Genomic DNA, 22,759 nt, shown 5'->3' with positions numbered 1-22,759 from the left:
ATCCAGGCTCAGAACAAATACTCGTGCTCATCACACAAAGATTTGTCCCGGGTGGGTTTCGAACCCACCACACGCGGCGCTACGGTTTTTGCGGCAAGGTGACCGCTTAAACCACTGCGATAAACGTGCAGTTAAAGTAAACGAATGCAATAACAAAGATATATGTATACGCAAATATTTTATTCCACACAAAACTTATGTTAGGTACTAGTTTTATCTGCAAACCATATAATAACAGCTAATTCATAAACTGATATTTCCCATCAACAATAATCTTCCCAGTCAGTTTCCCAGCCATGTCCCTCTGTGATACAATGAATACTTTGTTCTTTTCTTCTTTAGGAGCTACGGGTTTCTTGCAGTAGGCAGCAGAGATGGCGAAGATCAGCTCGAATATGAACCAGAATATCTCGATGACGCTGATGATGGAACCTCCCAAACAGAGGCCGAAGATACCACCAAGATTGGCTGCAAGTAAGAAGTGCACTTGATTTTCTTATATATAATGAAATGCCTGCATTAAAAACATCTCTTTCTCCTCGTGCCGTGAAATAGCTTGAACACACAGTCACAGTGGGAACCCAATTTATTTATCAATTTATTGGATCACCAACAGTTGACATAATATGTTACATTCTGTTAAAAGGTGAAGTGACTTAAAAAGGCACTCCTTATAATAATATGCACGCCTGTGACACGTGAACACATCATTCACTAAAACTACTATGACATATAGTTAACAATATCACCCTCTTATTAATAAAAATATAAAAAGTTATGAAAGGCTTATAAAGTGTTTTGTTTCTTTCACTCCTTAGCGAAATGAAAAAGAGAAAACATATTATAGTAGCTTTTTAACTAAAATAGGTTTACTGTGTGTTTATGAATAAAAGGGGTTAGTATAAGAGTTATGGGGTAATTTTTCAAAAATTGTTGAACATAGGAGCAGTGTAGAGAGCGCTGTGTAGGTTGATTTACCAATGGGGCGATGGAAGCGTAATAGGGGTAATGTGGCCTTGTGATCTATTATGGCTTAAATTGTTAAAGTGGTTTGGCAGCACCTATACTTTTTAAAACAAACGTTATTTTTACGTTGCGTTAGGTGTTGCTTTCAGAGTGACGCTTGCTATTTGGCTACGGCTATACCTACAGTATTGAGAGTTACGGTTTCAATTTTCACACGCTACAGAAACGTATGCTTGTTTTTTTAATTTTTGCATCACAAAACTATTTATTAATCTCTAATACGCGAGTTGCCTTAAATAACTATTAAATTATATCAAAACTATATCTATTACGGATGCTAAACTACTTTTATTTACGTAACTAAGCCAATTAAGTCCAAATAGCCAGCTTTACACAAATGACCTCAGCGCTAAAGCACAAGTAACGGGTATATTATGCTCATTAATATGCAAGCTGCTACTGCACAGTGTCGAATGCAAGCGGATAATTCCGCAGTACTCCGAACATAATAGTTTGACTCATTTTGTAATTACCTTCGAGCACTTTGTCGGATAATATAATGTTTGTACTGTCTGCAGCAGTAAGTGATGAATAAATTCATATTTTTAATAAGCAAAGAAATTTGTACAGATCTTAGCAAATGGCGTTATTTGAACTCAGTTGGTAGGCATTAATAAAATAGTGGTTTTTTCTATGTCTGTATCTGCTTAAAATATGAACAGAAAATTGCTTAGCATAACGTCTCATAAAACCGATAGTCTCAGAAATCAGGCCTTTTTCCCATATGGATAGGTGGAGACAAAAGAACGCCACTTGCTATGATCACTTAAAACTTCCTTTTTTCCATTCACCGGCGGTCCTTTGTGCCAGGATGTATAAGTATACATTAAGGTACAAAGGACCTACTACCTATCCTATACATACATATACAAAGGAGTACAGTAGTAAGGAGTAAAGGTCAGGTGCGTAACCTGACCTTTTTGCAAGACATCATTGATATGATCTGTGTATGTTTTTCTAGGGCACACACTCCCTTCTTCAATAATTACTAGTGACATTTAATATGAACATTTGGAATATTAACGCATACTTACCTAACATCTGGTCCCAAGTATAGAGGATCTCTCTCCTGTATTTCATACAAGTCATCTGACCGAAGTGCACCTGCACTCTGCTAGTGTGTTGGCTCAATTTACTGAAACAAAACAAAATAAAACGTAATATATTGATAATGCCGATAAGTCCCTTTGAAGTATGTTTGAAACAGATAAATGGTCATCGGTAATGAAAATCCCCGCGATACAAGAGCGACTATGCACGGTTTCTGAGCACATTTAGCGGCTGTTACGGCGGGAGTATTTTTTTAGAAAAAAAAAACATCAAGATTTCAACAAAACATTAATTAACTTTCAAATTATCAATATAGATAGGAACAATCAAGGAAAATTGATATAAGTGTTACTTTTCAACCCAATAATGTAAATTGTAAAGTACACAATAATTTCCAGTTAATGTATTCTCGAACATTCCAAGTTATTATAAACTATTTACAAGACATTGTTTCAAAACTTTATCTATTATCATTGTGCGCCGATACTTTAATGACTTTTCACTTTCCTTCGAGTTAATTAAAGTTGCTATACATCCTATCAGAATTGATATAGCGCTATTAAGAGGCTTTCAACAACTTTAATACTAATATAATAATCGTCTTTACAATGAAGAACTACTACAAGTTTCTTTGTAGTTTAAATTGATTTGCTACGATAAGTTTCCTTTAGTTTCAATTTCAGTATCAAAACGTTATTTTGTGAGAACATGAGTAAAGGAACTCGTGTACTTAAAAAAGATAGACTTTAATTCTCCATAAATATTATTACCGCATACCTGCCTTCCAAAAAAAAAAAAATAAACTTAAACAAATAAGTACACGTAATACATAACAAAATAAACAAAGATATACCCTTACATATCAAACAGTAAGATCATAGCAGTTTTTTGTACACCCAAGAGACAGGCGAACTGCGTATAGAGAAACAGCTTATGTACAAAAATTCACCAACATTAATCTCCTGAGAAAACAAATAATATAATAATATGTTCGGTGTTTTTATCATCTCAATCAAAGGTGAAACGCAGTAGAGCCTCCAGAGTATGCTTATCTTGTTGACATTTGATTGGAATTCGGATTTGATTTGACTGCTATATCGAATGTCCCTGTAGAGACTTGAAGAGAAGTGATTTTTTATGTGCAGTTTTGATGTTTTTTGCAGTCGTATTTTTTTCTTTAGGGTTGGTATAATGTCGTCATAATGTTAGTTTTAATAGTTATATAATTACTTGTGATAGTTAAGTAAGTAGTAAGTGTAAGTAGCTTAAATCTCTCTCTCTCTCTCTCTCTGATCTCATCTTATTGATCGAATGATATAAATTGGAATTAGCACTTTAAGCACACATAATTTTTTCCAATTAATTTGACGACTTTGCTAGATAGGGTTTTGAACTCTGAAGTACTCAGTATTTTTTCAATATTACATTCTTTGTAACAAACGAGTGAGCACAAGTACTGAACCAATAAAGTGAACCAATAAATTCCGAAAATTCCATTCATAGATCAAACGCACATTATCTGGTCTAAAGGTCAATCTAATTAAATATAGACTCGTAGACAATACGGTATTTAGCACTTATTGGGTATTTGTACTGTCTACAAAAGAATGTTGACGAACAAAACTTAATCTTTTTATTTGGTTCAATTCAATACAATTATATGCAGTGACGCACACAACGCGTGTGCGTTACTGCATACAAAAAGTGCGTCACGGATAGCCTGTCATCTGGGCTGTACCTTAAAGTTAATTTTAGGTCCAAAAGTCGCATTCTTGGGTTTTTTATTTGATTTTTCTTGCATTTTTCAGTGGAAAAGAATTTCGAAATTTTAGGTCATCAGCAACTACAATAGTGGTCCAAAAATCACTCCCTGTGTGACTACAAAAATATTTTACTGTGCTAACGTTACTTAGCCTTGTGACTACAGTATTACTATCCTTATATATTTTATTAAGGCCAATTGTCAAGTCGAGAGCAACGGGGTAGTAGTAAAGGGTAGCAATCGAATCAAATATTGTAGCGAAACGGTGTTGAAAGCAATAGTTGGGTAATTTTTATCAAGGTATTTCTTTTTATCTTTTCTATTGCTTAGGTTAGCGTTATAGTATGAAATGATGAATGAGATGTGTGTGCCTGATATTTTCATGAATGTTGTTTCTCTAGTGTGATAATAAAAAGATTTGATACGACCTAATCTATTCAACCTTTTAACTCGAAATTAGATTTTAATATGACTCAAAAAATTGCTCAAGGAATAAAACTTTAATACGCTTCTTAAAAAATATTAAAAGGCAATTACTACATAAGCAATTTGTGCTCGAATACATATTATTATAATATGTATGTTGTTTTACTAAAACTATTTATTTAATCTCACGTTCAAAGCAAATACGTGACTAGAGAAGTGTCTGAAGTTAACAGATACTCTAAATTGGCTGCAATGCGAAGTAACGTAAAGATTATCGCTTCTCGGTTTAAATTCCTAGAACGACTGACAGTTTGACGCCTCCACCCATAAATTAATATTATTACGTCGACTAGCTTCCTAGAAAACAGCAACGCTTAGCTTTCATACTCCTTTATCAAAGTAATGACTATGCTACGTTTTCAATGCTTTTCTAATACTAAATAATGTTACTTGTACTTGTAACTTGTAAAATCTTTTACTAAGCTTCCCAGAACTTTTTATTTAAATTGAAAACACATCTGAGGATTTTTATTTTTGAGTGGCACACTATTTTTTTAAATTTATGTTAGAAATAATTATCACTTGTTTCAACGGGGGAAGAATATATTGTGATATAACCTTGCATGACTAAAATTTGTTAATTTATTGTTTCATACATTTATTAAGAGCATGCAGTCTTCCTCAACTCAAGGCCTTATCCCTCCCTCGTTTGGGAGAAAACTATTGCCCAGCAGTGGGACAGTAATGGGTAATAAAAAAGCATTTTTGTGCATTTGAAATAAATATGAAGTGATAAAATCCAAAAACTGTGTTTGATTTCAAATAATTTAGTAGTGTTTGTGTAAATATTAATAATATATATTATTCTTAATAATAATAATAAGAATATGCCCGCAGGGCACCTTGAGGCGCGGTGACGGGGAGTAGCGACCCCGCGGTACCTGAGTGCTCCAGGGGGAAGTCACCCTTCCTCATCTCCGGCTTGCCTTAGTTGGCTGGTCGGAGTGAAAACTGACGAGGAAGCGGTCCCCCGCCTCTGGCTTGCCTTCATTGGCCGTCCAGAGTGGAGTCGCGAGAGCAGAGCTCCCACTCTGTTCGGAGGACGGATGCTGAGCGTAAGTGGCTAGTGGGCCAGTGATGCCGGACCCTCAGGGAGCAAGTGATCTGAGTTTAACGTCTAGCAAGGCCTCTCCGTCCTTCAGCCACTCACGTCCCTGTTGCCCCCTTGTTGCATTCTGAGCGACTAGTTTGGGGGGCCCAGTTTGTGAGTTGGCGAGTCTCCGCCTGCTATTTATACGTGTTTTACATTGTTATAGGCAGGCGCCATAGTCCCCGTAGATACATAGTTTTCCAGTCCATCAGCACCCCATCCCCATAGCCCAAGTAGATTTTCCTTTTAGTTTTTCCATAGTTCCACACAGTCCGGTGACTGTCCTTGGATGCATTTTATAGTGCAGACAGGGATAGTCACCGGAGTGTGTAACCATACATTTTTTGAAAGATTAAAGTTGTCTAAAATGGGCCTCTACGTGTTGGCTTCGGCCCCACGCATGCCTTCTAAATGTCCGGGACTCTATAGTCCCGAGATATGCAAAAGACATACATAATAATAAGAATATTATTCTTACTTTAGATGTCGTTGGTGTTTTAGAAATTCCACTTCATTGTCATACTGCACGTAGTCACACCGCTGATAGCATTCGCTGTTTGTTATTATATCTTTAATATCTCCTTGAACCTTTCCTGGGAAAAAATAAACAATTGATTTTTAAACTAATATCTCACACTTCAAATCTATCTCTACAATCCCTAAAAAGTGCCACATTAAAAAAACACAACTCCCGTTTAGCCCTTCTCCCATTACGATACGCCCGCGCGACTCTAGTCTCGGAGACTAGTCGCCACGAAGTATCTCACATACATTTGTATGGAGACTACCAGTATCGTAATGTGAGAGTCTCCATACAAATGTATGTGAGATACTTCGTGGCGACTAGTCTCCGAGACTAGAGTCGCGCGGGCGTATCGTAATGGGAGAAGGGCTTTATAGTAATATCTCTTGTATCGCGAAGACTTTTACAAACGCCGCCACACCGCTACCATTGCCTCGGGAGGTCACGGGTAGATTTCCACACAAGACTTTCGGGTCTGATTGTACTTTGTGTCCGTTTTTGGTGCGGGTAACGGTTGGTAGGTCGGGAGCTGTCTTTAAAAAAAAAAAACTACAACCATTCCCAGAGATAACTATTTGACGTTCTTTCAAGTCTTTTCCGCGAGATTATCGGACCTATAATTATTATTTTCCGAAGCAAAGGTAATGGTATAGCGACCACCTTAAACACTATGCCAAGGAGGTCTTCTACACACAATAACCATACACGAAAAAACTATTTGAAAATTGTTACCATTTTCCTTCATTTATTTGTGAAAGTATAAAATATCGACTTGTTTGAAATATTATCCTACGAGTATATTGGGACACTTTTGAGACAAAGAAATGAGATTGGAAACTAAAACCTGAAAATTGAAACTGGCATCCAATTTTCTTTTGGTATTTTATTAGATATTTATTTATGATAGTATTATCAGGTGTTGTGTCTGTCTCACCTATTGTTTACAAATAGGTATATCTTTTTTATTTGCTTTATAGTATAAGAAGGTTAATTTTATTATATTTTCATGCAACATTCTCATCATCAGGACATCATCACTTACCATCAGTTGAGATGAAAGTCAAATGGCTGATGAAGGTCCAATATAAAAGGAATATAATACTAACCTATCGCCTGATGTACGCAAATATGTCTTTCCCAGTTGCACGGAGAATATTCTTCTACGCCCAGTTCGTCAACTATAAGTAAAAAACACACATAAGTTACAATATTAGTTTTAAGCCACTGGAGACTACGCAGACGTTCAATTGATGGAAACAAAATAGTAAACGATCCATTAAAACCAAACACATGTATAGACATGGGTTAAGTAATTTAAGAGATATAAGCGATCGCCCAGACAAACACATACTATACCGGGAAACAGAGAAAGTTACTTTTTGAATTTGGTCAAAATGTAAAGCATTATAGTATTTTCTCCGTTAACAACAAGCTTAATACAAAATTCCATTAATAATGTCGTAACTCGTAATTACATATTAAAACAACAAACAAACTTCGAAGAGAATATTTCTCATTTCATAATACAGTAGGTCGAATAATTGCGTCTGTGATATAATATAGTCTAGACGAGTCCGAATAAAACTGTAAGGAACTCGTATATTTATTCCAGTATGTTTTGTAATCATCTGATATTATCATTATTTTGTTAACATTTGTTAAGATCAGACGACTTATTCTACCAGCAGCAGCATGATTCTTAATTACTTTTTTTGACTTTGATTAATTAATACTAAAGCATGTTACCAAATTTTAAGCAAGTTTTTTCTAGAGAAATTTCAAATAGGCAATATGGCACTTTCTCCGAAACAATAATCGAACCTGGATATCATCAGCAGATCACATACACAATCGCTTCGTTCACAAATGATTTTTTACCTACAAAATGCAGTTATGAATATCATTATAATACAGGTTCGTAAAGTTCTTTGATTGTTTTTGTGACAAAGAAAAATAAGCAACACCGCAAAAGTGTTGTTATATTTAAAAAACGTAAGTAATTGCATGCAAAACCTTTTATAAAAACAACTTCCTCTCATTCTTAAAGCTGAGAATAATGTCAGACACCGACAAGCCCTTCAACGTTTTTGTGAAATATGTATGTGAGGTAAGATAACTGTGTTTCTGAAACTGTTTTAAATAATATTATTTAACGACGTAGTGAAGTGGGTAAGGTGTCGCAAGTGCCAAAATATGTATACAGGCGTGATTTTGTTTCCCAAACGAAACAACTACTTAAATCCATAGCTGCAGTTACAATTTTCTACATCCAGAAATGAACAAATTAAGGTCTGTTCCGACTTTTGTAAAAATGCTGTATAAGTAAAAAAATATATTAAGTTAATATTCTACCTGATAAACTAACTGATACTTATTAAGAATTTAAACCAGCCATTGTACTTACAAGTGAAGTCAAAAGGCAGACATCTGCAGTAGTCAGCAACTCTCCTCAATATCAACCGAGATAAACAATCTTGATAGAACCCACCAACCGACTTCAGATCCTGTTAAATTAAAACATCATTAATTAGTGCCAAGATAACTTTCGTGTTGCTTGGTTTTTGTGTTCCTGAAAACAGGTCATTGGCCCCAAAATGAAAAGGCATGTTACTATATAAATGACGAAATTACAGGCTTATCAAACAGGTTTTGGAAAAGTAAATACACATAACTAACAAGGAAAGCTTATATTAACGCATTTTTTGTTAGCTTATAAATTTTGAAAAGATTATTCTTTAAAACAAGCTTCACAGTTCATAGCTAAAATACTATATAAAACTAGATCTTTACGTGAGGCCAAATCTCTCTTATTCCGGAAGGAGGTCCTTGACTTACATTGGGTCTTCACATAAATGTGTTAAATAAGTGTTATACCACATAACATAAACTTCTGAGAAAAATCTCACGAGTTTAATTTACAGTCGAACTATTCCGGTCAATCTTAACACATTAGTTCCAGGAACAATACTTATCAAAAAAATCGTGTCACAAAACCTATCATTTGATGACGTCATAATCTTTTCTTCTATAAGATACTTATCTTTTTGTGGAGAATGACACGGGTAAATGTGAGAGACGTTTGGACGAAGATAAATTGTGTTGTTGAATGGTGAGAGGTGATGTTTGTAATTAATTTTGTTTTACGTGATAGTTTTGGAATGTGGTTGCTATGGAGATACATGTTTAGGATACTTAAGTACCTTTTTCTATTTGTATTTTAATAGAAATAAGGCCAATTAGGGAGGTTAGGTTTTCAGAGGCACCTTTAACTGTTTTTTTTCTTATATTCATATTGTAATGTAACAAGTAGAGTTCTTTGGTCCCTGCCTACAGTGTCTATCCTATTACATAAAAGTGTTATAATGTCGTAATTATTTAGTTCTCCTAGTAATAGAATATTATGTAAATATTTTAATAAGTATTTTTCAATTCCTTTAGAAATCGTTTTAAACAGGAAAATATCAACTTTATTCTTTACTATTGTATAACGTGGCTAAGAATTTATTATAATTCAACTCAGGCATAGACCAAAGAGCGCCACTTGGTACTGTCCTTAGAAACTTCCCTTGCCTCATTCACATCCATACATCTTGTCGTACTGGACCGCCTATGGGGTAAAGTCTATACATATATTAGGTATGTAAAATTAAACTTATTATTAAATCTGTATTCCTGAGACAGTAAAGTTTCCTTTGACAAACTAATATTAAGTCTTCCTTAGAACTTATAACGACATTTACCTTTTCACTAATCTAATTCTACCGTTAGAACCCTAAACTTGAATCAAACTCAGACACTTTATTATATATTAATTAGACCCTTCTACCGAATTGCTTCTTCCAATAAATAAAAGATAATTAAAAACGAATCAAGCGTTAGTAAAAAGTACAATCTAGGTCACTTACTTTTTTAAAGAAAAAGAAGGTAAGTTGCTGTAAAATACGTTTTTAAAGTTTTTTATTTGTTCGGAAAGTTGAAGCGCTGTTAAGTGAGTTTGATTGGTCTTCACTAGGTAAAGAGCTATGGTACTAAGTATAAACTGTATAGTACTAGTAAAATAGCACTAAGTAGTAAATAACACTAACCACGTTCAGCGTCAAATATATATTAATAGGTAAATATAATAAATGCGAAAGTTCCGATGTTTTAGATGGAATGAGAACGATGAAAGGAGTTTAGATACGACTGAACGTATGTTGATGATAATGGGTAAACAGTTAGTTTAAAACCTGGACTAATCCCGGGAAAATCTTTTCACGCAGACAAAATCGGGGCTAGAATCAAGTATGTCAATTAGTTTATTACGCACCTGTAATAACAGCAACAGGTGTGACGTAACAATAGTTAGGAATATTTGCCTTTGTAATTACCACTCTATCATTATTAGTCATAATATTTAATGCTCGTTTTCAGCCATCCCTCTATCATATTAATCATTTTTTTCCCCTCGACGTTGATCGACACATGATTAATGATATTTGTGGTTCCAATAAAATTTCATCAGTATTATTTTAATATATTTTACGCCACTAGTCGGCAAGTCACTAGAGAACAAAAGAATTTCCATTTTTATTGAAGGAACGAGTTAACCTTGTTTTTTCACAAAGTCTCGGGTAAAATTATAATTAATAGGAGTAAAATTTTATTGCTATAAGCATATTTTTATTAAAACCATTAAATTCGACCTTGCCTGCTTGGTGTAGTATACATTCGTACTGGCACGTGTAGTGAGAGAAGAATGCTAATCCTTCATCTTGCAAATTGTACTAAATATTTTCATACAATATTAGAGGGTGTTAGGTAGACTAAAATCTCGTTTATATTTAGTACCATCAAGTCTCAGATGGCTCTAAATGTAATGTGTTGTTTCTATTATAAGATTCTTTGGTTTAAAATATTAATTAGACCCTTTAGTAAATAGATAATAAAATATGGATATTATATAATGTCACAGCAGGCTGATACTTTCATAAGATTGACTAATTAGTTCGTTAAGAAAATTAAACTTTTATAGTTATAATACTGGATCCTAATTAACGGTTTTTGAGTATCGAGATTTTACATTAAAAATGTGCTGAAATAATAGTTCCTTTAGCGCCATTTTAAAAGTCAAACTCTCAATACTCGATGATTCCGGTTGTAGAGAATCACGACACAGTTGACTGTTTTGGCTAAGCTGCTTTCTGTTTGCTACTAATTACGGTAACTTGTGTTCAAATTGGTGGAATCAAGATCTGATTGGTCCATTTTTTTTTTAAATTACTCACATTATCCAAAATACACTTCCTGCTGGCTAAAGGCAATGCTTTCACGTTGTCTGAGGAGTCAATAGCCCATGTGTACACGTTGACATCGAAATATGACTCAGGAGTCAAACTGATGAAGCTATCGATCAACGTGATTTTGTCTTTACGATCAAACACGTACATCTAGAAAAAAATGCTTATTTTAAACAAGAAAATACAGCCTTAACTTTTACTTTTTATTGGAACAATTATTGGTCATCTAATTCCTTCGTAAATAGAGCCGTGCAATAATATAATCAATGCAATGAAGAAATTGCATTGATTATATTATTGCCAGACATTTTAGCACAGGTGCTACCTATTGCAGCTGGTTGGGGCAAATTGGCTTGTAAATTGTAATAATGTTAGTATGACGAGACCCAAAATTAAGTATTTCTCGTAAGTACAATTTAAATAACTGATATCTGAACCAAGAAATACTATTTTTTGTACTATTCGATCGCAATTATTTGCACTTACTCTTAGATACTACTTGCTCGCACTTGGAAGAGCAAACCAATATTCAAAGGATTATACAAGACCATTGAAAACTAAATCAAAGCGTGAATAAAGTTCTATCTAGATTTACTCACTGGCACGGATGGTTTTAGCGATTAAAAAGTATTTCATATCTGCGACAGATAAACGGAAAACCGGACTATCGTTTTTTATTGAACGAAGAATACTTCGTGAATAAACTGTGATTTTGCCAATTTAGATTTTTCTAGGAATTAAGCTTAAGTTTTTTTTCACATTTGGTTATCCGAAAGTAAAGTATTTGTACTCCAGTTACGTTTAGGGATATTTATTGATGGTTTTAATCAAAAGAGCCTTTTGCTACATGCCGCACCCACATCAAAGTGAGCGTTTTTATTGAAACGACTATTACAGTATAAATAAATAAATTTAACCCATTACTGTCCCACTGCTGGGCAAGGGTCTCCTCCCGTAATGAGGGAGGGATTAGGCCTTAAGTCCACCACGTTGGCCAAGTGCGGGTTGGGGACTTTGCATACCCTCAATAAATGTATTAAACAAATTTTAGGCATGCAAGGTTTCCTCACGATGTTTATCCTTCACCGTTGGAGCATGTGATAATTATTTCTAATTCACACATAACTTCGAAAAGTCATTGGTGTGTTGCCTCGGATTCGAACCTGGGACCACTGGCGTGGGAGGTGTCAACTTATACCACTCGGCTATCACTGCTAAGGTCCTATTACAGTTCCTAATACAAAACTCAATTGAACTTTACCTAAACAAGAAATCGATACTAATACCCATAAAGAGCAGTCACATACACTACCACAGAACCTAATAAGTTAAAAATTTGCCTTTAACTATAAGCACTCACCGGTAAGTAAGCGACCTTTACCTATAGGTCGCTTACCGACCGGAAGCCAAATTGCTTAGTCATACCACAGGTGGATGTCATCGTTACCTTGTTTCGGAGGGCAAGTAAATCGGTCCCGGTTTTTTGTCTAATAAGATAACAGTCAGGCCAAAAGCTTTCAGGCATATTGTACAACTTTGTTACCGCGTTCTTCTTCTTATCGTATGATTAGTGGTTATTAAGATTCGGGTGGCTTGAACCACTTGGCACTAGGTTGCCAAGTGGTTGGTGGTTGGTGGTGGTGGTGGTGGCACCCGAATCTTAGTTGACAACAACCGGGACCAACTTTTTACGTGCCCTTCAAAGCACGGAGACGCCCAGTTCAAACGGAGACGCTTACTCATCTATCGAATGACCGCGCCAAAGTTTGCTTAACTCGCAGATCATTTACCTACCAGTGAGCGCAAATGGCTATGGGCGCCACGATCACCACGTCGACCACTAACCATACGATAAGAAAAAAGAAAAAAATCAAGAATTTTAGCTTATAAATAAATCATAACTTTGTATATCTGGTTTTATTACCATTTTGTTTTTAAAGAACTTTTATTAAAGCTAGACTTGGCAACAGTAATGACGTTATGAATGATAATACAATCAAAATAATGGGCCAAACAGACCCGTTTACGCACGAGCAAATCATTTAGACTATTTTCATGAATTCTGTTCGTTATTAGAACTGTTTTCTTTCATCTATGTTTTACATACATGAAGGTAATTAATTATTGTGGTTAATTTTCTCTTTCGGTTTGATATGAAATGTTAAGATTTGCAGGTTAGTTACATAATTGAAGGAGTAAATTGTAAAAAGAAAAAGCTATAAGTGTTTTTTTTTTGCAAAAAGGTATACCAAAAGATTTATTTTAATAAGGTTTTGCCCTAAATATTATAATACATAATAACATAGTTTATCATTGGATTATCATTTTATATCAAATCAAATCAAATCAAATCTTTTTATATTTTAAAAAATATTAGAATACGGTACTTCCTTTTGTTCAGTCTACTCAAGTTGCCTTTGTTTATCACCTTTGACAACATACTAACATACTCTCCTCGTTAAATCTGCATACAAAGTTTTACTTTGTAGTTCAAATTACATGTGAAACATTTCTACCTTTATTATTGGAACGAAGTTCCTTACCGCGCGGTAGACTGGCTAAAGGTAGGGTTGCCATCTTTAAAATTTGGAAAACCGGATAAGACGCGTGAAAACCCCGAATTTTAGAGCCCAGAAGCCGGACATGTCAACAAGAAGAGCAACCGCGACGGGAGGAGTGGGGGAACGTTGAATATACTTGTGCGTCGGTTGATCGTGGTGTGCGAGCATAGTGCGTGTCTCGCTGGCGGCCCAAATTTTTTTTATTTATTAATTTTTTAAAACCCGGTCTACAAATGAAACCTTCCACAGACGCTCCCCGGATGCCCTCTAAACTAGGACAAATCCGGGGAAACCCGGACGGATAGCAACCCTAGGTAAAGGAGGCTCTTTTGAAATAGTGCGTAGCGTTCGGAGAGGGGGCAGGCCAAGTATAGGATTAAACTTATTACTTCTCTATCTTTCTCTCTCTCTCTCTCTCTCTCTCTCTCTCTCTCCCTATCTCTATCGACCATGACAAGCCACACGTCTTAAGTTATTTTTAATGGTACTTAATCTACATACTGTATTTTTTTTCATCTTCGTTTCAATCTGTTGTCCCACATGTGTTTTTTTGTATATAACTCACCACAGCATAGCCATGTGTTTCTTCTGGATCAACCAATTCTAAGGGACGCATGACGACGATGTCTAACGCTTCGGATGAATCCATTCCCGATATGTAGTTTGCTTGAATGTCATTATTTTCCCTGAAGTAAATAAAAGACGTACAAATAAGATATGTCAAATATATTTTTCTCGTAAACGACATAATTGCAGCTCTTACTTGAAATACGGTATATCAAACTGACAGCAATGCCCAGCCAAGGTATGGACAGGTCTGAACATGTCCGAACAATTGTATGGTCTGGATCTCCAGTTGCATTCTATTATCATATCACTGCATGGTCTTTTGAACTGAAAAATAATGGGCTTTTGAATAGCAATTTACTGCAAAGTTTTTGGATGGGATAAATTTATTTAAACTATAACATCTTAAATATCTAGGTTTGGTAACAGGTGATAGAAATTTAATTTATTTAGTAAAATAATTTAGTTTTTAAGCCAATAAAAATGTAATATGAATACGAAAAAAGTTATACTATTTGTTCATTTCTTAAAAAACGAAAACATTTTCTTCCCGAAATAGAAATTAAAAATGTCCTTCTGCTCGTAACTCTACCATAATCATAATATATTTACTAACAGAAATTTACTTAAAAGATTACGACAGACATGTTTGAAAGCCTACAAAATCGCTTGATACAAGAAACAAAGGAATTAAAGTCCTTGAACACAGATTGGAACACAAGTAAGCCTTACATTAAAACCTGACAGACTGTGAGAACACAATCTTGTATTGTAAATTATTTTCTTAAAGGACTTATACAAGGCTGTTGCTACTTTTTTTTCCGTCAGGTAAACCCGTCGGGGTCGCTGTAAAAGTCGACCCACCGGCTAGGTCCCTTACCTAAAGACTTACATAGGTTTAATAAGCTTTAAAACGTTTTTTATCTTATTTTGACAACAATAATTGTAGCTCTAACATGAAATCCTATTATGTGGTTTATTTTAGAGACAAGATGTTTGTTTTCTTTATTCTTTACGTAGACAGAAAAAAAGTTGGGTATATTATTGATTTTTAGAAATAAAAAATACAAAATCCAAATACGTTTTGTGGGTGGGAAATGTGTAAAATATCGTTTTTTTGTATAACAATCTTAATAGAATTAAAACACACGTCCACATTCTAAAAGCGCCAAACAAATCTGAAGTAAATGTAATCTACACTAATATTGTAATATTGTTATTGTAATATTATAAAGCTGAAGAGTTTGTTTGTTTGATTGCTAGTTTGTTTGTTTGTTTGTTTGTTTGAACGCGCTAATCTCAGGAACTACTGGCCCTATATGAAATATTATTTCACTGTTAGATAGCCCATTCATCGAGGAAGGCTATATATAATCACGCTACGACCAATAGAAGCAGAGTACCAGTAAAAAATGTTACAAAAACAGGGAAAATTATGACCCATTCTCTCTTATGTGACGCAAGCGAAGTTGCGCGGGTCAGCTTGTATAAAATATAAAACACCAGAGTACCAATATCCCAGTATCAAGTTTTCACAATCACGCTACAGGTAGGGTATGAATCAAAAACTGCCGTAAATAATATTATTTCTGTGACTTACAAATTGTTAATCTAACCTTACCATTTCTAATAACACATTCAGTGAGTATCCAAGGTCTTCAAGAACGGAATGCATCTTCTTAACATAAGGTTCAGGTTGATAATCCTGATACATGACATCTCTGAAACTTTTGTAGAATTCGTTTATTTCTGACTGGTTGAAACCGCGTAGAAGCCTACAATAGTAAAAAATAGTTCGTGATTCCTGAAGTTGAAAAAAACAAAGTAATTTACGTAGATCTTAAAGTTGGAAGAAAACTGTCCAAGGACTGACTTCATTGAGACTAATACATTGATCATAATAAAATATCGTTATGCATTTCTCACCTTCATGATTTATAACAATAATTTGACAAAATTGAAGCACATGTATGTTTCGGGTTGGGGTGACTTACGAAATAGTTTTACAATTAACTGAACTGTCGAAATTGGAACATATTTTTCAGTAAGACAGCTATCACGCCAAGTTATTGTGAACCAAAATTATTTTGAAATGGACAAAAGACTCCGTCATATTTTTGACATTACTAAAAAATAGCAAAAAGATCGACACAAAATAAAATAACACAACCTTTAGTCCTAGTCTGATAAATTCCTTTCACCAGTTAAAAACTATGATAAACGTCGGTAAACATTTAACAAGGTGTATCACTTACAATAGTGCATTGATCTCTGCTGTCTTCGGCATGAACACCTTCTCGCTGTCACACACAGTTACTGCTGGAAACTCGATCTTTATCATCGGGTAATGAGTTGTTTCCACCTAAAAAGACGGTATTATCATTAATTTGATACTTAAGACATAGATAAATATTTTTTTTTTAGGCATAAGAAGGGGTAAATGTAAGATAATATAATCTATCTGGTAAATAAAGATAGTAAATCTATGAAAACTGAAAGTATCATCATATCATCTGAAAAGGAAGGCGACCATAGCCAGTTGCGCTCACCGGACGGTAAACGATCTGTGGGTCAAGCAACCCTTAGCGCGGTCATTCCATAGATGGGTGACCGCATAGTGGTATTTGAGCTGGGCGTCTCCGTGTTTGGGGGGCACGTTAAAAGTCGGTCCTGGTTGTTGTCTACTAAGATAACAGTCGTTAAGCCACGTCAAAGGCCTCTCGGGCGGCTTAAACAACTTTGACACTAGGTTTACCACTAACCATACGACAAACAAACAACAATCTGATAACCTATTTGATCAATGTCCAAGGAACCGGGTCTTACCCATTAAAAATCATGCTCATACCATGCTTGAGAATTAAATTAATAAGTATAATATACATTGATGGCTTGATTACAAAGACTGTGCATTACGTATTAAAATTTTGCCGAGTTCGGGTGTGGATTTCCAGAAACTAGCAAGTAGTAAAGTAAATTGAACTCATCCCTATTCCAAAGCTGATCAAGAACCAATGGTAGTATTTCGTGTTCAATAGCTGTTACCCATGTCTTATCTAAATGGGGCAGTATTTCACTAGGTTTTTGCCTAATTTAGTGTTAGCTTTCAAAGAACTAGACTTGAAACCTAACATTAAATTTGGTGCTTTGATAACAAAATAAAGATGAATTTTATCAACGCTATCAACCTGTTTTCTATTTCTTAAAATATCATACCGTTTTTTGTTACACCATTAACATATGATTTGCTCACAACAATATCACAAGGATGTTTCTTCAACAATAAAAACACTGATCTACTAGACTATATTCCCACAACTTAGTAGGGAGCATTGGCTTGCATGATATAACTATAATATTATTAACAATTCTTTGTATTTCTAAAAACTAGCGACTGTACCGAACATGCCACCATTAACTCCAAAGGCTTGCAAGTAATTCTATATCTCCGACACAACTAAAGTACTCTCTACAATGTTGTCGGACTCTATTAGTCTAGCAAAATACAGTTACTTAAAATAAATAAAGCCTGTCAGCTAACGTTTCAATATCAGTATTACATAAGAAGGTACTTAGTATTCACATATTCACACTCCTTTGTTATGAAAGAGGCCTTACAAAGATATGTTTCGTATAGGAATTTCAGGTTCCAAAGATTTGTATGCCTTTTATTTTCTTTGAAACGTCTTGGGTATTTAGGATTCATTTTTGTAAGCACTTTTTTGGGTTATGTTGAAACTGAAATTGGTTGAACACGTGTAAAAATAAAAATTTGCTACTAGTTTTTCTTGCCAGGCAGTTTAAAAATAAATAGATGTCATCCTACGCGCAATGGTTAAGTAGTAGTTATTAGTAGTGTATCTCGAGAACGAAAAAATATAAGCATTGTTTATTTTTTTGCCTTTTGTATTAATTTCCTTTAATATTAACAAAGTAAGTCTTACCAAAAATCACAGTTTCAAAGACATATTTCGAAAATTCTACAAATTTTTAAGTACAAGTATGAGAATAGAAACTTTCATCACCATTATCCGTTTCGTAATAACTATACTATTATGTCAATCAATAACAATAGTTCAATAAACAAACGAATACACAAATAACTTTTCGTCTTTAAAATCAAACTCATCTACGTTCTGTTCCAATAATTTTTCAATTTCTTCAAGACTGCCGTAATTCAAGCCTTAAAACTTCATCAAATATATTAATATCAAAATATACCAATATTGTTGAACAAAGTTCCAACGAAGCATTCTCCGAAGGCTCTTTGATGATATTGAATTCTGATAGCACATCTGTCAGCGGTATTTCATTGAAGAATATGTTCTTTCATACAAAAGGCTTGCCTTGTATATATATTTGTGTGAAAATGTTGATTTGAAATATTTGACAGGTAGAGGTCAGTTTTTATTATACACGAGGCAATTGTCGATGTGTTGGCGTTTACTTATGTATTAGAGTTGAATAAATGAAGCTGTGTGCGGTGATAAGGTACGGTGGTTGCCTTTTAATTGCGTGTCGTTTTGGTTGCACAATAAAATATTTATGTGAAATTGTTATGAAGTGCAAGTTTTATCTGCACGTTATGAAGAGTAGAAGTAGACTTTTGAAAATAGTAGGAGTAAGGTTTTAGATGAGCATCTAATAATATGTGACAGTAACATCTAGAACAAAAAATTATGTATTTTTTGTTCTATATGTTACTGCCTTAAGGAAGTATCAAAGAAGTATTCGTTAAACCTATTTTCTCCTTTTAGGATGACCGTACTTAGCACCTGAGCTATATAGTTTTTGATCAAGCACAAAATTCAACGCGCCGTAAATCTTTATTTTCACTGGATTTTGTGATGTGTATGATCAATAACCTCATTAACAATTGGAATAAAAAAGTAATTACAAGTACAACTCACCACAGTCAAAGTAGGATCAATAACATACTTCTCCCAGATCATATGGCCGAGGAAACAGCACAGTCCCATACTCAGTGCGATGATCAACACCCATAGTAAATGTATGAACCAGCTCGAAGCCTTATAGAAGTAGTAAACGCCGTGGAGTGTGGAGTGTTTGCAGAACGACTTGAATTTTGACACTACTATTGATGCTATTACTTTTCTAGACGGCATTTTTTGTTGTTTTTATAAGGTAACTCACTTGTATAGTTTGGTCAAATTATAATTGTGATAAAACTTTGTAATGGAAAACACTCTTTATAGTCAACTCAAAGAGTACCTACTCCAAAAGCGGGTGTAGAATGCGTGAGAGGGATCCTAGGCAATTTCTTCAGAAATTGGTTCAGGATGCTTAGAGAATAAACATACTAAAAATCCCCGCCTCTGGGGGGGGCACCGGAGTGGGGGGAGGGGGTTAAAGGTTCAATTTTTTAGTTTTTCACTAATATCTTTAAAACGGTTCATCGTAGAGAAAAAGTAACTTGTACATAATGAAAGCTGATAAAATTGTCTACAACTTTTGTTATACACACTTTATCGAAATTCTCATCAGTTTTCGAGCATCACGCTCCGAAATAGTTAAAATGAATGTTTTTAGATCATGAGTGAGTGTCATAGAAGTCACCTTTTCTCTACGATGAACCGTTTTAAAGATATTAGTGAAAAACTAAAAAATGGAATCTTTTTAGTATTTTTATTCTCTAAGCATCCTGAACCAATTTCTGAAGAAATTGCTTAGGATCCCGCTCACGCACTCTACACTGGCTTTTTTGAGTGGACTATTATGATATGATGATATGTTCACAAAATAATTTTCAATAAGTAAGTCGAAAACCACGTCCTAAATAACATGGCTAGAAAGTTAAGCAAAGTAAACAAGTAATTATATCGGTTTAGTTCTCGTTTTACGATTTACAGTTACAATAAATGACGTATCAAACGTGTCACGTGTCGCGTTGATCAGTTGGTGTCTGATTTCCCGAAAGATTTTTGAGCACTAGAACTTACGATCCCATGGTCTCATCCCCTAAGAGCTCAGATATGCAATCATCGACGAGAGCAGCTATTTGCTTGCACTGATCATAATTGAATTAAGTTTATTGACCGATTTTAAAATATTTTCCTATTAAAATTTAAATTTCGTCTACGGTCTGGAACGTTAACTAAATCATTTCTGTTGTTAAGCTTATTAAAAATATAATAAAGCTCTCATTTTCTTTGATCAGGTTAAATACGGTTCTAAAATAAAAAGAATATTAATTTCCAATTGACCTTTAACTTGAAGAAGAACAACTTTACAATCTTTCAATATCGGATATCTAAAAAACGTTGCAATGTACAAACAAGAATGTATTCAATCGCGATACATTTCCTACACGCTATGGAGTATCAAGGGTTGGACATTTATTTAGACAAAAATAAATTTATTTTTCAAATAACTTTTCAAAAACTTCACTACAATAAAACTAAAAACATTTATTTTTATTTTTAGTAAGAATCTTTGATTTATTTAACTCCTAATTGTTTACTTCACTAAACAAATAGCAACGCTAATATTAGATCTTTCCAAGCACTATTTCACGCTATTTAAGGAGCAAATATGCCGTGAAAAGGCACAAGAATATTACTAGTACATTTTTGAATTATTAAGTGTCTTTGTAAAGCGCCGAGTGAATCCACTTCAACTGTCAAGAGCAATTAATGCTGAAAGGAAAAGTTTTTTTTTGTTCAAATTAACAATATATTACGGGTATACTAATATTTGTTTTTTGGTTTTTGTTATGCCTTTTTCTACAGCTTCGTTTTTAGAAACATGTTTTATTATTATATCAAAGTTCCGATTTTTATAAAAAATAAGTAAAATTGTGTAAAATATTATTTTTAAATTTTTTTTTTAGTATTTATCTTACGCATTTTTGAACTGCAGATGAAACTTCTTTCAGTTGTTACGAGTATTTGGCAATAATCTTCATAGCATGCAGCAGAGTGTCACGAAAAAGGGCTTTCAAATAAAGATCTGCATACCTATAGTATATAATCAATATTCAAGTAATTTTTGCAAGGCAAGCCTTTAAGATTTTCCAACATAAATTGCATAAAAATGTGACAGCCACTTAAATAAACTATTTGTCCACTATCTGACCCGAAATGAAGAGACAATTAACAGTGAAACCAACAAACAATACGAATGAACCACAAAATATTGAAAGACTTTTTTATTTACTTGAAGTGTACTTGAAGTCATTTGTTTAACAATTATTTACTTGGACACCAATTAAATTGTAATTATAGTTTCGTGTTTTATTAAGCATTTTGTTTTCCTATCTCAAAGGAATAGTTTTCTGTGAGGTAACAACAGGGTAAGTTTCTAAAATTTTGTTATCATAATAATATGGTACCTACTTAAATTGTGTATCGCTGTTTAGTACTTAGTATGATTTTTTTTAAATAACACTGATCACAAAAATTGAACGCTGTCAGATTTTATTGCGAACATTATTATCCGACGTTTACAAATTTGAGTTTCTTGAAAAAATAATATCCTAAAGATATTTAACATAATAATGAAAATTCAATCTTATTCTGAATGTTTAAAAATAAATTGTATTTTTAGATTTTGTCAAAAAACAATTCAAACTTCAACAAATTAAAACATGTTTAACATAAAAAGTATTTTATATATATCTTGACAAAATAATGAATACTACCCACACTTTCCACGACCTGTGTCTTTGACCTAGGCTTAAAATTAATATAACTATTAAATCTCAGACGATAATAATCAAATTTCACAAAATTATCGTCCATTCAATCGTAATGATTTGATTTTAAATAATTAAAAGATGTGCTTGTAAAATCTAGACTAATCTTATAATTAAATAAATTATAGACTAGATTATTTTGGCAATTTTCAGATATTGAGATTCATTATCGAGATGATTCTAATAATTTCATAAGATTTAATTTTATTATATATCTGTAAAATGCATTTAGATTATGAAGGCGATTAATAAGGTTAAAAACCTTCTATAATGAGATTTCTTGTAATTTTCATCATTTAGAATCGGAGTAATGGTTTAAAAGCAAATTTATATTTGTGACAAACTGGCATTATCAAGAAAAAAAAACATTATAGAAACTTGAATCAATTACGATGCTTAACTTTCGCTACTTCAGGTTGTGAACTGATAGAATCAAACATATCAGACTGAAGTTCCAGTATTTCGCATTACTTATGTAACTTACATAATATGTACTTACATAAAATGACACCTTTCTTGCCTGGGAGGTTGAGAACAAAAAACCCCACTGGTTACGATTCCTACAAACTTATCTTGCTTCATTTTCATCCATACATCTTGATTCTTGATATACACAACACAACCGGCTACGTAAAATGAATCCCAAAAAAAATAACGTTGTTTTACTAACAATTATTAATTTCTGCTTCCAGTAGCCAAAA

General features: G+C 33.9%; 1 protein-coding gene across 1 annotated transcript; it reads right to left on the bottom strand.

Annotated features, from left to right (window-relative positions):
* Positions 1-238: 238 nt before the first annotated feature.
* LOC142973296 (sodium channel protein Nach-like) lies at positions 239-19,470 on the bottom strand. The gene is made up of 11 exons (XM_076114936.1): positions 19,255-19,470; positions 16,600-16,706; positions 15,966-16,119; positions 14,541-14,671; positions 14,343-14,463; positions 11,205-11,366; positions 8,342-8,441; positions 7,044-7,115; positions 5,893-6,007; positions 2,061-2,161; positions 239-468 (listed from the first exon to the last, which is right to left on the bottom strand). Exons 1-11 carry the CDS (start codon positions 19,468-19,470, stop codon positions 239-241), a joined length of 1,509 nt encoding a protein of 502 aa, XP_075971051.1.
* Positions 19,471-22,759: the final 3,289 nt, after the last annotated feature.

This window comes from Anticarsia gemmatalis, chromosome 5 (assembly GCF_050436995.1).
Source record: "Anticarsia gemmatalis isolate Benzon Research Colony breed Stoneville strain chromosome 5, ilAntGemm2 primary, whole genome shotgun sequence".
NCBI lineage: Eukaryota > Metazoa > Arthropoda > Insecta > Lepidoptera > Erebidae > Anticarsia > Anticarsia gemmatalis.
The sequence above is the reverse complement of the archived record's forward strand: the minus strand, read 5'-3'. Positions and strand labels throughout refer to the sequence as shown.

Coding starts and splice junctions, on each gene's coding strand:
- LOC142973296 (XM_076114936.1), bottom strand. CDS start 19,470: ATGCCGTCTAGAAAAGTAATAGCATCAATAGTAGTGTCAAAATTCAAG. Junction 16,707..19,254: donor TTGATCCTACTTTGACTGTG/GTGAGTTGTACT, acceptor CCGTCTTTTTAG/GTGGAAACAACTCATTACCC. Junction 16,120..16,599: donor GCAGAGATCAATGCACTATT/GTAAGTGATACA, acceptor TTACTATTGTAG/GCTTCTACGCGGTTTCAACC.